Source organism: Muscardinus avellanarius, assembly GCF_963383645.1.
Source record: "Muscardinus avellanarius genome assembly, chromosome: 4".
NCBI classification, from domain to species: Eukaryota; Metazoa; Chordata; class Mammalia; order Rodentia; family Gliridae; genus Muscardinus; species Muscardinus avellanarius.
The window spans coordinates 53,587,998-53,604,122 of record NC_137789.1 but is presented as its reverse complement, the minus strand read 5'-3'; the positions used below and the strand labels follow the sequence as shown (position 1 = coordinate 53,604,122).

General features: G+C 35.8%; 1 protein-coding gene across 4 annotated transcripts in view; it reads left to right on the top strand.

Annotated features, from left to right (window-relative positions):
• LRRCC1 (leucine rich repeat and coiled-coil centrosomal protein 1) overlaps positions 1-12,705 on the top strand; it is a gene marked incomplete at both ends in the record, with an annotated part of 29,222 nt that extends 16,517 nt beyond the window's left edge. For all 4 annotated transcript variants that reach the window (XM_080694036.1, XM_080694035.1, XM_080694034.1 and 1 more), the window contains 8 exons: positions 868-1,069; positions 4,374-4,559; positions 5,482-5,656; positions 7,618-7,781; positions 8,387-8,595; positions 8,685-8,822; positions 9,546-9,681; positions 12,583-12,705. In XM_080694036.1, the coding sequence (XP_080550162.1) occupies positions 868-1,069; positions 4,374-4,559; positions 5,482-5,656; positions 7,618-7,781; positions 8,387-8,595; positions 8,685-8,822; positions 9,546-9,681; positions 12,583-12,705 (1,333 nt within the window). The remainder of the gene's footprint in view (positions 1-867; positions 1,070-4,373; positions 4,560-5,481; positions 5,657-7,617; positions 7,782-8,386; positions 8,596-8,684; positions 8,823-9,545; positions 9,682-12,582) is intronic.
• Between the last annotated feature and the right edge of the window lie 3,420 nt (positions 12,706-16,125).

Genomic DNA, 16,125 nt, shown 5'->3' with positions numbered 1-16,125 from the left:
TAAGAAAAAATTGGGAAATAGTCACAGGAAGCCAGAAGTTTGTACCTAGATTTCTTAACAGATTTTTTTTTTAATTTTTCTCTTTACATTTTAAAGAAGCCCAAAGTGAAAATAATGATTTTGTATTATAAGTTTGAATTCTGCAGAAAAATAATGGAGAATTCTAAAGTATGAACTTAAAATTTAAAATCAAGCCACAGAGCCAGGCACACTGGTATATGCCTCCAGCCCTACATTTGGGAGGATCTTTTGAGCCCAGGAGTTGGAGACCAACCTGCCTAAGCAACATAGCAAAATCCTGGCTCAAAAAAGACCAGTCCTGTATGAAAAGATTTGTAAATAATTTTATACTTTAACTGACTTTTTCTGTTAAACAATCATCAGTACCAACCAGACTCTATCTAGGTCAAAAACAGACCAATGGAAATGCACCTGAAGTATTTTTGAAGCCATAGGATGACTGAACAATTTCAGTGAAGTTAAAGTCAATCAGGAAGCCAAGCATGGGTAGGAGGGAGGGGGAAAGAAGGGGTTAGAGATTGGGAAGGGGCTGATTGGGTGATGTGTGCATGTAGATCTGCACAAGTTTTTTTTATCCCATTGAGATGTATGACAACAATGCACCAATAAAAATTTTTTTAAAAAAAAGATTTGACATATTCCTTAGATCCCCATCATCACTGCATATACATATATACACCTGATATTTTTACTAAACATACCTATTCTAAATTTCTGTGTTTAAAAGTAAGAAGGTGATCTTAAGTTAATATTAAAGAATGTAGAATATTAAAAACTAAAGACTTTTAATTTTTTTTTCTTTTTAAGGGGTAGCATCATTTGATTTGTATTCATTTTTCATTCCAGGAAAGAACTTGAAACAAGGGAGTTTATTACTGATGCTGAGTTCCAGGATGTCTTAGCTAAGGAAATAGCCAAAGAAGAGAGAAAACATGAGCAAGAAATAAAAGAATACCATGAGAAAATTGATGTATTAAACCAGCAGTATATGGATTTAGAAAATGAATTTCGTATTGCTTTAAGTGTTGAAGCTAGAAGATTTAAAAATGTAAGAATTGGCATTAGCTTTTTATTGAAAACAGAATCAGCACATTACAGTTTGATAAGAAGACTAAATTTTATAATGCTAGCTTTATTTACATGTTGGCTATACAGTGTGTGTGTGTGTGTGTGTGTGTGTTTTGCTGGCGATTGAATCCAGGAGTATTCTACCTCTGAGCTGCACCCCAAGCCTTATTTTATTTTTTTATTTTGAAATAGTCTCACTAAGTTGCTGAGGCTGATCTCAAACTTACAATCCTCCTGTCTTAGCCTCCCAAGTACTGGGATTACAGGCTTACACCACCATGTCCAACTTGGCTATGATTCTAAATTACATAAATTCTTAGAGCCTTAGTTTCCTCACTTAAGTAATAGCTGTTCTTCATTGCTGTTGCAAACACATTATTAAGAGCACTTTGATAAGAATGGGAAAATCTGAAATTCCTTATTACGCAGGGATTGGCAAAATTAAAGATCTCAGGCTGGATATGGCCCATGCCTTTTTTTTAAGTAAATTTTATTGGGAAGGAGCCGCACTTGTTTGTTTATATATTGCCTCAAGTTTGTATTTGCAATAGAAACCATAGGCCTAGCCTGCAAAGCCTAACAGTTTACTATCTGGCTCTTTACAGAAAAAGTTTGGCAACCCCTGCTGTAGAGGAACAATTTTGCTCCTAAGGCCAGTCCCACAAGGTATATGCTAGATCCCATTTCCTTTTGCCTGTTAAAGGATATGCCCACAACAAATCTTCCTTCTCTCTTACATCAGCAGTTTCCCACTCTCTGTTGGATCATTTCCTTCAGCATACATGCATGCTATGATTTCTCGCATCTCAAGAACACTTAATCCTATTTGGCCACTGCCTTTCTTCTCTGCTTTCATTTTTAATAGAACATCTCAAATATATGTGTTTGCTGCCACTAATTTCTCTACATCTCTCCCTCTCACCTATTCTAATTCTATTTTAATTCTATTTTTCCTGCAGTACTAGCAATGCTGTAGTTGTAGTCACTCACAAAATCCATACTAAAAATCATCAACTTAGTCTTCATCTGATCTTATCAAGGCCCAACATGTAACAGAACTGATCTCAGAACTGATCTCTTCCTTCTTCTCCAGACTTTCTTCACTTAATTACCAGCACACCCTCTCTTGATTTTTTTTTTTTTTTTTTTTTTTGAGGTACTGGGGGTGGAACCCAGGGTCATTCTACCTCCGAGGTATACCTCCCCAGCTCTATTTTTTATTCTTTATTTTGGAACAGGATCTCACTAAGTTGTAGAGAGCCTCACTAAGTAGCTGAGGCTGCTTGTGAACCCGGATCCTCCTGTCTCAGCCTCCCAAATGCTGTGATTACAAGTTTTCTTGACTTTTTGTTATTTCACTTTACAGTCTGTATTATTGGTTTCTCTTATTTTCTCCAAAATTATTATTGGAATGTCCAGGTTTTAATCCTTTTCTAGATACCTCAGTCTCTTGGTACAATTGTAGCATCAATTATTATATCTTCAGCCTAGATCTTTTGCTTGAATTTCAAACTTGTACTTATAACCACCTGTATAAAATCTATACATAAATTTAGTGTGGTGGAGTACACTTGCAATCTCAGTACTCAGGAGGCTGAGATAGGATCACAAGTTTGAGGCCCACCTTAGCAACTTAGTGAGATCTTCAGCAACTTGGTAAAACCCCGTTTCAAAATTAAAAAGGGCTGAAGGTGTAGCTTGAAGGTAGATTGCTCCTGGGTTCAATCTTCAGTACCAAAAATAAAATTAAAGTCTGCACTGAACTCTGCTGACTTTCCCCCCAAACCTTCTACATCAGTGGTCTTCCTATCTCATTTAATGACACTAATCCTTCTAAATGCTTAAGTCCAAAATTAGAATTATCAACTCTTTCTCTGGCACTCCATATCCAGTGCAAGAGAGTGTGTTACCATTATTTTATTTTTAAAATATAATCATTTCTTAATACCTGACTGCCACCCTGATATGTCACATCATCTTTCATCTGTGTTATGTTAAAGACTTCTTAATTGATCGTACTGCTTTCTCCTTTCTTCCCCCCTCCCTTGTGAACCCAGGGGCTTTATTTTTTTTTCTAACCTAGGGGCATTCTACCTCTGAGCTACACCTCCAGTTCTATTTTATTCTGTGTATGTGCGTGTATGTGTGTGTGTGGTACTGGGGATGAAATGGGACATTCTATCTCTGAGCTACACCCCCATCCCCTAGTTTTTACTCTTTATTTTTATTTTGAAACAGAGTCTCACTGAGTTGCAAAGTACCTCACTAAGTAGCTGATCCCTAAACCATGATCCTCCTATCTCAGCCTCCCAAATGCTGGGATTACAAGCATGCCCCACCACTGCCAGCTTATTCTTTATTTTGAAACAGTATCTCACTAAAATTGTGGAGAGCCTCACAGGTTGCTGGGGCCCACCATAAACCTGCAATTCTTTCTTAGCCTCCCAAGTGCTGGGATTACAAGAGTGCACCACCACACTTGGCTGATCTTCCTACTTTCATCCTGTTCCCCTTTCTGTTTATACTGACCACAGCAGGTGCTGTGTTCTGTTAAAATGCACATTCGGTAACCTGAGTTCTCACCTCAGAAACCTCTATTGTCCCTCCGTTTTATTCAGAGTGATATTCAAAACCCTCTATAATCTAGTCCTTGGATATAATCTCCTCCTGTTCCCTCCTTCGATGCCAGTCCAATGACACCAGCTTTCGGTGCTTTTCCTCCAACATGGCAGGCATGTTCCTGCTTAAGACACTTTCCCCACATATTTGCACAGCTCCCTCCTTCAAGTTATTGCAGCTGTGTTATTAGTGATTATGCCATTTAAACTGTACCTGCCTCTCCCAACACTTCACATCCCTCTTAACTTCTTTTTACCCAAATACGTAATATCCTCTAACATGAGACCTAGTTTATTATGTTTACTGCTTACTATTAGTCCTTACCCACTAGAATGTATCGTTTCCAGAGGGAGAGATTTTAGCATACATTGATCATTGATATATTCCATGCCTACAACAACAGGTGGCACCAGAACCTCAGTAATATTTGACAAATTAATGAATGCTGGTTTTAGATCCACTGATTTTCCTCTGTAACTTTAAAGAAATGAATGACTTCCCTGGATCTGTTTCATCATCTGGAAATTAGTGACTTTTTGTCTTTTTTTTTTTTTTTTTTCTAAAACTGTGATTCTAAAAATGAAACATGTTAACTGTTTCCAGAAGCAAATATTTTCTAATTACTATTGGAGAGCTTCCATTTATAATGCAATTTTCAAATACAGGTTAAAGATGGCTTTGAAAATGTTGCAACTGAGTTAGCCAAGAGCAAACATGCTCTTGTTTGGGCTCAACGAAAAGAAAACGAGTCTTCCTCTTTAATCAAAGATCTAACCTGTATGGTCAAGGAACAAAAAACAAAACTCGCAGAAGTTTCCAAATTAAAACAGGAAACAGCAGCAAATTTACAGGTAAGGCTTTGTAACATTTTATTTTCCTTTATTTTTTACATCATTTCTTTAATCTTGTTATGATTTTTAGAAACTATACAAAATGAACTTTAAAGATACTAATTATTAGCCGGGCGTAGTGGCTCACACTTGTAATCCCAGCACTTGGGAGGCTGAGACAGGAGGATCACACAGGTTCGAAGCCAGCCTCAGCTACTTAATGAGGCTGTCAGCAACTTAGTGAGACCCTGTTTCCAAATAAAATATAAAATAGATCTGGGAGTATTGCCCAGAGGTAGAAAAGCCCCTTGGTTCCATCCCCAGTACTACAAAAATAAAAAAAATAAAGATACTAATTATATATTGTGATGCATATGAGAAAAGTCCAACTTATAATTAATTTTAGGAAACATACTAAATAAGCAACCAATTGTACAGGTGACACAATTGGGAAAATAATACTTAAGTGACTGAAGTTTGGGAAACACCACCTGGATTGCTATTATTAATTCTGTCATGGTAGTGATGGTGGTGCTGGTACTGTTTTGAGATATACATAACTATAATAGTTTTTAAATTAATGTCTTTATTGCTGTTTTCTTGACTAAACAGTACTACTTTGCCATGATAAGTGAACTTTTGGAAGGAAATTTTAACACTGTTGGTATAAATGTTTCATGAGAAATTTTAAATATTACAAGTATAATTTCTCTTTTAGGATCTTAGGATAAAATTGAAAGTGTTTAAAAGAGCCATCTCTTGAAATTTGACTTTTTATTTTATGATCTGTGTTTATCTGCAGTTAATAAAACAAACTTCTGATAAAAAAAATTGTCAGCATTTACTTTGTATTCGCTTAAATAATGTTTTTCTCATAAGATGCAAAAAGTAGAAATAAAAATCACTTATAATTGCTTTTTCTTCAATTTTGGGGAGTATACAGAATCAAATCAACACACTTGAAATTCTGATTGAAGATGACAAGCAGAAGAGCATTCAAATAGAACTTCTCAAGCATGAAAAAGTTCAGCTTATTTCCGAGCTAGCAGCCAAGGAATCACTAATTTATGGTTTAAGGACAGAAAGAAAAGTATGGGGACATGAGCTGGCACAACAGGGTAAAAATCTCAAATTTTCAAAGAAAAATAGCCATTTTTAAAATCAGCAATTTTGAGTACTGGAGACAAAAGGGCTACTTGCCTAGAAATGCCAAGGAAAGAGATGGCACTTTATCTTGAAGAATAAGTCGGCATTTGCTAGCCAAACAGAAATGACAGCTTCTTGGGGAAATGGGAAGTAGTTTATACCAATTAAATTATAGCTCTAGAGCCGGGCATGGTGGCGCACGCTTGTAATCCCCATGCTTGGGAGGCAGAGACAGGAGGATCGTGCAGGTTTGAAGCCAGCCGTGCTGGTTTAAGAGACCCTGTTTCCAAATAAAAATATAAAGAATAGGTCTGGAAATGTAGCCCAGAGGTAGAAGGGCTTCCAGGAACCCCAGTGCCACCAAAAGAAAATAGCGCGTGCGTGCGTGCGTGCGTGTGTGTGTGTTGTTTCAGCCTTCCAAATGCTGGCGTTACAAACGTGCACCACCATTCCTGGTTTAGCTCTGATATTTTTTATTTAAGGTTTTTTTTTTGTTTGTTTTTTTGTTTGTTTTTTTTTTTTTTGGTGGTAGTACTGGGATTCCTAGAAGCCCTTCTACCTCAGAGCTACACTCCCAGACCTATTTTATACTTTGTATTTGGAAACAGGGTCTCTTAAGCCAACGCGGCTGGCTTTGAACCTGCGAGATCCTCTTTTCTCCGCCTCCCAAGTGCGGGGATTACAAGTGTGCGCCACCACACCTCGCTAAGATTTTTAACTGATACGTGAAAACAAAAAATTATATATTCATAGGATTCCCTGGAATGTTTAGATACATGTATATATTTTGTAATATTTAAATAAAGATAAAAATATCTTTCCTCATCTGGGCATGGTGGTACACACCTGCAATCACAGTTGGGAGGCTGAGACAGGAAGATTACAAGTTCAAGGATAGTCTCAGTAGTATAGCAAGACTGTTTCAAAACAAACAAAAATTTTAAAGGGACAGGGAATGTAGCTTGGACGTAGAATGCTCCTTAGTTCAATTTCCAGGATCACATAAAAGAAAAAAATCTCTCCTCAGATATTTTATCGTTTCTTTATGGGGAAATCATTTAAAATGCTTTATTTCTGGCATTTTTTTCTTCCCAATATAATTTGTTCACTTTTCTGAACTATATATACCTTTACAACAGTATAGCTAAATAAATTATTAAAAATCATTCTTATACAATGATTTTAAATTATTTGTACAGTATGAGATTGTTTTTAACTCTTAGTAACATTAACACTTTTGTGCCTACAGAAATGTAAAATAGTATATGAATGAAAGCTACTTTAGATTTGGGTAAACCCTCAGTCTCATTCCTTTTCTAATTACTGTAAAGCAAGAGATAATATACTGTTTTATGGTATTTATAGATACCTTAAAATTATGAAAAGCTAAATGTTGCTATTAATGGCGCATTGCCCATTTATCCATTTCCTTTACACATTTTTAATATTATTTTATCTGTTTGAATGCCAGAATATGACTTAAATATTACATTTCTGAGTTATTTGTTCTTAATTTTATTCAGTATTTTACGTTAATAGCCCAGTATAGCTGGCATGGTGGCGCATGCCTATAATCCCAACACTTGGTAGGCTGGGAGAGGAGGATAGCAGGTTTGAGGCCAGCCTCAGCAATTTAGCAAGACCCTATTCAAAAGTAAAAATGACTGGGAGTATAATTCAGAGGTAGAATGCCCCTGGGTTCGGTCCCTAGTACAATAAATAAATAAATAAATAAATAAATAAATAAATAAATAGCCCAAGTGTTCGGGCTTTTTGTTTGCTCTTCTCTCTATACTTATGCTTTGAGCTTTTCTTCAGTTTTGATTTACTATATTTTACAATATATTATATATATTGTTAGATTAAATTTTTATAAAATACAAAACCTCCAAAGTATATTAATGTTTCTAATTGATTATGATTTGTTTCTTAGGGTCATGTCTATCCCAAAATCGTGGAAAATTGGAGGCCCAGATCGAAAGTTTATGTAGGGAGAATGAATCTCTGAGAAAGGCAAATGAAAGTGACAGTGATGCATTACGAATAAAGAGCAAAATCATAGAAGACCAAACTGAAACCATTAGAAAATTAAAAAGTGTAAGTATGACATTGGGAAAAGAACAAGTGGTAAATTTGAAATTTTGTGGATCATATATCCAAAAAATAATTATCTCAATGATTCCCAACTGTTGTAGAATATAAGACAGGATATCATGTTTTCTTTTATGATAACAAGGGAATACTTGCTCTTAAAGTGCTACCTGATATTTCTTACTTAAATTTTACTTCAGAATTTTATGGAAATTTTTATGAAGCCCTTTGTAGAAACTGGAAGTACTCAGTGTCAATAAGAGATTAGAAGTCACAAGAAAATCTAACATTTTTGTATTTAATGTGTGTGTGTGTGTGTGTGTGTGTACATTGGGGATTGAACTTGGGCATTCTACCTCTAAGCTACAACCTAGCCTGAATTATTTTGTTTTTATTTTGAAACAAGGTCTCACTGTGTTGCAAAGAGCCTCAAGAGGTTGCTGAGGCTGGCCAAGAACCTGTGATCCTCCTGTCTCAGCTTCCCAAGTACTGGGATTACAAGTGTGAACCACCACATCCAGCAAATATTCCTTTAAATGATAATATAAACCATATCTAATTAAAATATGAAACACTTAAGGACAGTAAAAATACTGTTTTTTTTCTTAAAGTGTTTACAAGAAAAAGATGAAGAAATAAAAATGTTACAAGAAAAGATCATTGAAATAGAAAAATGTACTCAAGAACAACTTGATGAAAAATGTTCACAACTGGATAACGTAATTGAGAAGCTGGAAAAACACAATGAAAGAAAGGAAAAACTAAAACAACAATTGAAAGCAAAGGAATTAGAACTTGAGGAAATTAGAAAAGCTTACAGGTATTAGAGTATTTCCCCCTGAGAAAAAATATTGGCATAATAATTTCATATACCTAATCTACTTATAAAACTATTTCTTTTCATATTAGTACACTTAATCAGAAGTGGCATGATAAAGGAGAACTTCTAAGTCATCTTGAAACACAAGTAAAAGAAGTAAAAGAAAAATTTGAAAACAAGGAAAGGACACTTAAAGCAGAAAGAGATAAAAGTATTGAACTACAAAAGTAAGCATTAAATCCTAGCGGATGTGGGACCAATTTTAAATGTAAACACTGAATTGGAATGGTTAAATATGTATAATAAAGAGAGAAGTGCCAAAAAATATATAGAACATACTTATTTGCCTATAACTTTATTTCTATTTTATCTAGAAAATGAATACAGTTCACACCTAAAGGTTAGATATGAATTTGACATATATATCTGTTACAAATTATGAATATTTATGGTTTATTTGAATTATATAGTGGCTAGAATGGTTTTTGACATATAGCAATTATTGTATGAGTATTTAGTTTGTGATTATTGTTTTAATTATGACTGTTCGAATGAAAGCAGTGATATTTTGGTTATTATAAGTAGAGTTTGGAGGAGAGTAACTCGACTACCAGGAGCAATGAGCTCCTAAAGAAGCTGAGGCAAACTTAAATAGTAGTCAGCCTGCAGAAGCTCAGAATATTTCTAAAGAGAGAAAAGAAAATATATACCCTGCTGCCATTGTTGTGTGGATTCTATAGAATGTACTCAAGAGGAAATAAGGTTTTATGTATATAAATTTCTAAAGTAATTTTATGTAATATAGTTTAATGATCACTTCTCATGTCAAGATAGATTGGCAACAACATAATGAAATGTGGACAGCCCCCCCCCAAAAAAAAACCATACACAGGCCTTCTACATGCACACATATGAATATGAGATTGTTGTGGTTTTTTGCCATTTTTAAGAGATGCAATGGATAAGCTTCATAGTATGGACGATGCCTTTAAAAAACAAGTTGATGCAATTGTTGAAGCTCATCAAGCTGAAATAATACAACTGGCAAGTGAAAAGCAGAGATGTATTGATTCAGCAAATTTAAAGGTACTGTAAGTAAAATTCGCTCTGATAATGAGGATTAAATTAAACAGTTATAGCTAAACAAATTAGGTCTTTGGAAATTATAAAAAGAAAAGGCAGCATGATCTTACAACCTAATAGGATGTTGCCAAAACTATGATGGCGCCATATTTGGTAAAACTTATTGTGGAACATAATTCTAATGAAAACAAAATTGTGTGATCCATTGTGTACCTGCTTCCTGATCTCCGGATAAAAATTTTCATCTTTGCTGGGTGTGGTGGTGCAAGCTTGAAATCTCAGTACTTGGGAGGCTGAGACAGAGGGTCACAGGTTTAAAGCTAGCCTCGGCCACTTGATGAGGCCTTTGAGAACTTGGTGAGCCCTGTTTCAGAATAAAAATGGGGCTGGGAGTGTAGCTCAGAGGTAGAATGCCCCTGAGTTCAATTCCCAGTACCACACAAAAAAAAAAAATTCATCTTGATCATTACCTTAAAACATAGGCAAGGTGAGAATATGAAAGTGTTAAACATAATTCATCACTACATTGAGAAAGTTCTCAATGAATAATTAATTATGACTCAAGACTATCTGCTGTATCATCTTATGGTTGACAAAGGGAATGAGTTTGGGGTGATGTGAAAAGGCAAACATCAGAATATCCCAGGAAGTTTTTTATTTTTATTTATTTTTTTTTTTCAGGTCTGGGGATGGGACCCAGAGGAATTTGACCTCTGAGCTACACCCACTACCCAATTTTTTATTCTTTATTTTGAAACAGGGTCTCACTGAGTTGCAGAGGGCCTTACTAAGTAGCTGAGGCTGTCCGCGAACCGCGATCCTCCGGTCTCAGCTTCCTGAATGCTGGGATTACAAGTGTGCGCCACCACGCCTGGCTAGGAAGCTTTTTAATAATACACATTCAGGAGGTTCCTCTCAGATATTGCTGGGTTGAGACTCAGTTATTTTTTAAATTTTAGGTGACTGATGTGATCCCACCCCTTTAAGATGCAGTAGAATCAGGGATAGTTGTGAATTTCCACTTTTCTGTAATTTTGAAGGGATAGGAAACTAAGGTATCTAAGACTGGAGATTCAGAAATGAGCAGCTGTAAAAGAGTACAACAAAAAAAAGTGAAGCAATGTTCCAACTTGGCCTAGAGGTGTAGCTCAGTGGAGCACTTACCTGGCAAGTGGAAGGCCCTGGGTAAAAAAGTACTCCATTTGATTTAATTAATGTAGTGTGTTCAAGTGAACTTACCCTCAGGACTCTATGCAAACATAAAGAAGAAGTGAAGCCGTAAGGACTTTGGAAATAATTATAGTAAAGTTTTAGCTTTTAACTTTTGGTTATTTCAAGTCAATAGATATTTTGGGTGTTATATTTAACATTTAGCAAGGGTATATCAGGTAATAAAGTATAAGACTATGCCCCTAGTTGAAAGGGAAATACTGAGTTCTGTGTTGGAAATCCTGCCATTATGAAGTAATAAAGAGAACAGTTTGTTGAAGAGTTGGAAAAATAGAATTAGAGCCTAAATGTGATAATGAGATATGTATGTGGAGGAGGGAATGCTCAGACATGACATAGAGGTGATGGTTTAAGTTAGAATAAAATAATAGTTCTCTACAGGAAAAGAAATCTATTTTAAAATTTAAGATCAAAGTAAACAGAAATTGATGGTCATATTGGTGTATCAGGAGTGCTTATTGTATTATAGGAGAGAGTTTCAAACAGAAGTTAAGAGTATCAAATACAAAGATCCTAGCAAAATATAGGTTAGGAATAAATGATAAAATGACCTCAGAGAGATTATAATGCATAATCAATAGCACTTTTAGGAATGCTACAATAAAAAGTTTTCTTTTATGATGGTTGCATAGTTTATCAGATTAGTGAAGACATTTGTCATGTCTGATGTATCTGGGATTTGGGGGGAAAATTTCTTTTGAGAAATGAATATCAGGAGGAACTCTAGATAAGAAAGAGATCTTATAGAGGAGCAATTAAGGTGACCTATCTGAGGGGATGGGAGGGGGAAGATGGAAACTCTTTAAAGCACATGATGTACATAAACACATCAAAGTCAATCACTAAACCAAGCATGGGAAGGAGGAAGCAGGAGGGAATGGGATGGGGATTGGATAAGGGCTAATTGGGTGATGTGTGCATGTATCTCCACAAGTTTTTTTTTGTGTGTGTTTTTTTTTGTTTTGTTTTGTTATTTTGTTTTGCGGGTCTGGGGATGGAACCCAGGGGCATTTGACCTCCAAGCTACACCCCTGCCCTATTTTTTATTCTTTATTTTGAAACTGGGTCTCACTGTGTTGCAGAGGGCCTCACTAAGTAGCTGTGAGGCTGTCCGTGAACCACGATCCTCCGGTCTTAGCCTCTCGAATGCTGGGATTACAAGCGTGCACCACCGCGCCCAGCTATGTGTTTTATCCCATTAAGATGTATGAACACAATGCACCAATAAAAATTTATTTAAAAAAATTTCTTTTGAGTGTGAGATTGTTTCAGTTTTAAAGATCTATAAGGAAACTCGTGTTTAAGTTGAACTTATGACTCAGCATGTATAGGCAGCACAGAACAGAAGATTGTCAGAAAACTGGTTTTATATCCTCACTAATTAGAATTACAGAACCTTAAACAAATTTACTATGCTCTGAAATAGTTAGGATATACTATCATGTCTTTTTCACAAGGACCTTATGAAAAAGATAATATACGTGAAAGTACTTTGTATAATATATAAACATTGTATTTTCTCTATTAGTATTTGGACAAGTTACATTTTACTAACCTTATCACATTAAATACAAAATGCCTAAGAATGGGGTCTTTACTTTTTTCTTTTAGAATGCATTTTTAAAGTACATTTTCTTTAGGAAATTAAAATGTAAAATTTACATGTTAATTTAGGTTCATCGAGTTGAAGAAGAAATGCGTGAACTTCTGGAAGAAACATGCAAGAACAAAAAAGCAATGGAATTAAAAATTAAGCAACTTGCTTGTGCTCTAAATGAAATTCAGAAAGAAATGTGATGGACCTGAGAACAAATTTAATTGAAATGGACCAAAAGACCTATTGTAAAAATGATTAAATATTGTAATAGTAGTAACAGACTTTTGATCAAGTATTTATTAATTGTATATGTAGGTTTTTATAATAAATTTTTTATAATTATGTATATTAGAAAACCCTATCATAATAGATTTATGACACTTCTTGTTTCTGTGCTATACATTGTTTGGTTATTGCACATTCGCCTACAAATTTGTAAATGAAGATTAGTATTTTTGCTTCATAAGGGAAACTTTTAATCACTGTTGTTAACATTATTGTGTTGAAGAACTAATTATATTTATTGGTTATCCTTTAGCTGATGTAGCTCCATTCTTTTAACATGCTTATAAGATATAGTCCAAAAGTATTTGAAATCTGTATGATAAAAGATGTGGTATTTTTAACAAAGCACGTGTAGCCATCTCCACATCACTCATAATTTATGCCTTTTTATAATGCATCTGACTTTTCATTAAAGATTACATTTAAGGTTTTGTAAATATTGTCTATTCTAGAAGAGGAATATTATTGTTCCCTGCTTATTTTAAATCACTATATATGAAAATAGTTGTGAAGTTACAACTGGAAACACTCATATTGGGTTGTTTATTTCTGTTTCAAATTTGTCACCTCTTACACTGTACATGCAGAAGGAAACTATAAGTGCTATACCCCTTTCTGTTTCTGAGAGGAAGAAAATATTACTTTTTTTGGGGGGGGGAGGGTACTGGGGTTCCTGGAAGCCCTTCTACCTCCGGGCTACACTCCCAGACCTATTTTATATTTTATTTGGAAACAGGGTCTCTTAAGCCAGCATGATCCTCCTGTCTCTGCCTCCTAAGCGCGGGGATTACAAGCGTGCGCCACCACGCCCGACAAAATAGTATACTTTTAAAACTAATATTGAGCTGGACGTGGTGGCGCACGCTTGTAATCCCCGCGCTTGGGAGGCGGAGACAAGAGGATCACGCAGGTTCGAAGCCAGCCTTAGCTACTTAGGCTCTCAGCAACTTAGTGAGACCCTGTTTCCAAATAAAATATAGAAAAAGGTCTGGGAGCATAGCCCAGAGGTAGAAAGCCTCTGGGTTCCACCCCTAGTACCACCAAATAAAAAAATAAAACTAATATTGTTAAGGCCGGGCATGCTTGTAATCCCAGTACTTGGGAAGCTGAGACAGGATAATCCGGGTTTGTGGCCAGCTTCAGCTACTTAGGCTCTCCGCAACTTAGTGAGACCCTGTCTCAAAAAAAAAAAAAAAAAACAGGCTGGGGTTGTTTGAAGATAGAATGCCCCTGGATTCAATCCCCATTACTGCAACAAAAAACTAATATTGATAATAAGCTAAATTTTAAAAAGTAAATGGAAACAAAAAATCTTTTTTTTTTTTTTTTTTTTTTGGTGGTGTTACCAGGAATAGAACCCAGGGACATTCTGCCTTCAAGCCACAACTCCAGTCCTAATTTTTATTCTTTATCTTGAAACGGTCTCACTAAGTTGCAGAGGGCCTCACTAAGTAGCTGAGCCTGGCCAAGAATCTATGATCCTGTCTTAGCTCCCCAAGTAATGGGATTACAAATGTGTACCACCATGTCTGGCAATCAAATGTTTCTTAAAGAGAAAGTTTTCGTTATGGATAAGCTTCATACTGACTGTTACAGATTGGGAGAATATGGTTTGTGGAAACTGTTTCCCGGGAACCCCCTGTGAGGGCCCCAGACACACTTTCCCCCAACCCATAACAAAATCCAAAACGACCCCAAACAGAAGAAAAACCGTGGATTCTTGTCCTAAGCTAAGAATAAATATGCATAGCTTGGACCGTTGCTAAAGATTTAAAGAAGTTTATTAGAAAGATAGAAACACAGAAAATAGACATACAGCCCCATGCCAAAATGGCATGGGGCGGGGTGACTCTAAATGAATACACCAAAGGGCTTACACGTGGACTCGGCCTTTTATACCCATGATCTAAATCTTGTTTGCGTGACTCTGACATAGTGAAGGTCTCTATAAGGTACCTCCACCAGCAAGGTGGCAAGGTGTCTTCTTTCATGAAGGTTGACCCCTCCTACCATCTTAGCTGGCTTATCCAATCATGTATCTGTCTTTAGATAGAGACAGGCCTAGTTCTCCTCTCCTATTGACTGGTTAATTGCTTTGAGCTAGGTTAATTTACATTAGAATAGCTGCCATTTTTAGCAGAAATCAAGTCCTTTCTTTACCCATGTCAGCCCCCATTTTGACAACTATTTTGAAATATATCAATTATTTTCTTTTTATATTAATAATCAGAGCTTTCCCAAATCTTCCTAGGCTGTTCCCAATACTGGTACACTGACATCTTTGGAACAATGTCAGATATACCAGTGCATGTCATGAGAATTTCAGAAGACAGCAAATATTTAGGGAAATAATTGATGAAAACTTACTAAATTTGATTTATAATGAGTAACCTACAAACAAGTTTTTGATAAAGCCTATGATAAAAAGAGAATCAAACCTAGACATGTTATGCTTAATTTGTTGGGAAAATCATGAAAGCCAAAAACTAAGATTTATCTGACACAGAAATTACAACATAACAGCCAACTGCTCATGAAACAATACGTGATAAAAACCTTCCTAGATTCTAGTGAAGACTCAGTAACATTGCTAACCAAACTGCTTTAAGAGAATTGCTCAAAAACAAAAAATCTTACAGGCTGAGAGGAAATATTAGACACAAATCCACTGGAAAAGATGAGCATTAATTATTAAAGATAAGATACATGCTTAAGTGTTTATTTAAAAGACTAATATTACCTAGAAAATGATAAAAGAACTAAAACTTGATTTCATAACAGATGTGAATATATATTGTTACGGGTTTGGGAGAGTATGGTTGTGAGGAAACTGTACCTGGGGACCTGTTAGGGTCCTGGACACACTTTCCCTCAAACCACAACAAAACCCAAAACGACCAAAAACAGAAGAAAAAACCACGGGTTCTTGTGCTAAGAATAAATACGCATAGCTTGGACAGTTGCTGAGGATTTAAAGAAGTTTATTAAAAAGATAGAAATACATAAAATAGTTACAGCTCCATGCCAAATTGGCATGGAGGGAGGGTGGCACGAGCCAATTCATCACCCCCAAGATACAGCACGTGGACCGGACTTTTTATACCCATGACCTCCATCTTGTTTATGTAATTCTGACGTAGTGAATGTCCCTGTAAGGTACCTCCCCCAGGAAGGTGGGGCAAGGTGTCTCCTTTCATGAAGGTCGACCCCTCCTACCATCTTAGCTAGCTTATCTAATCATGTAGATCTGTCTTTAGATAGAAAAAGGCCTAGTTCTCCTCTCCTATTGACTTGTTAATTACTTTTAGCTAGGTTAGTTTACATTGGAATAGTTG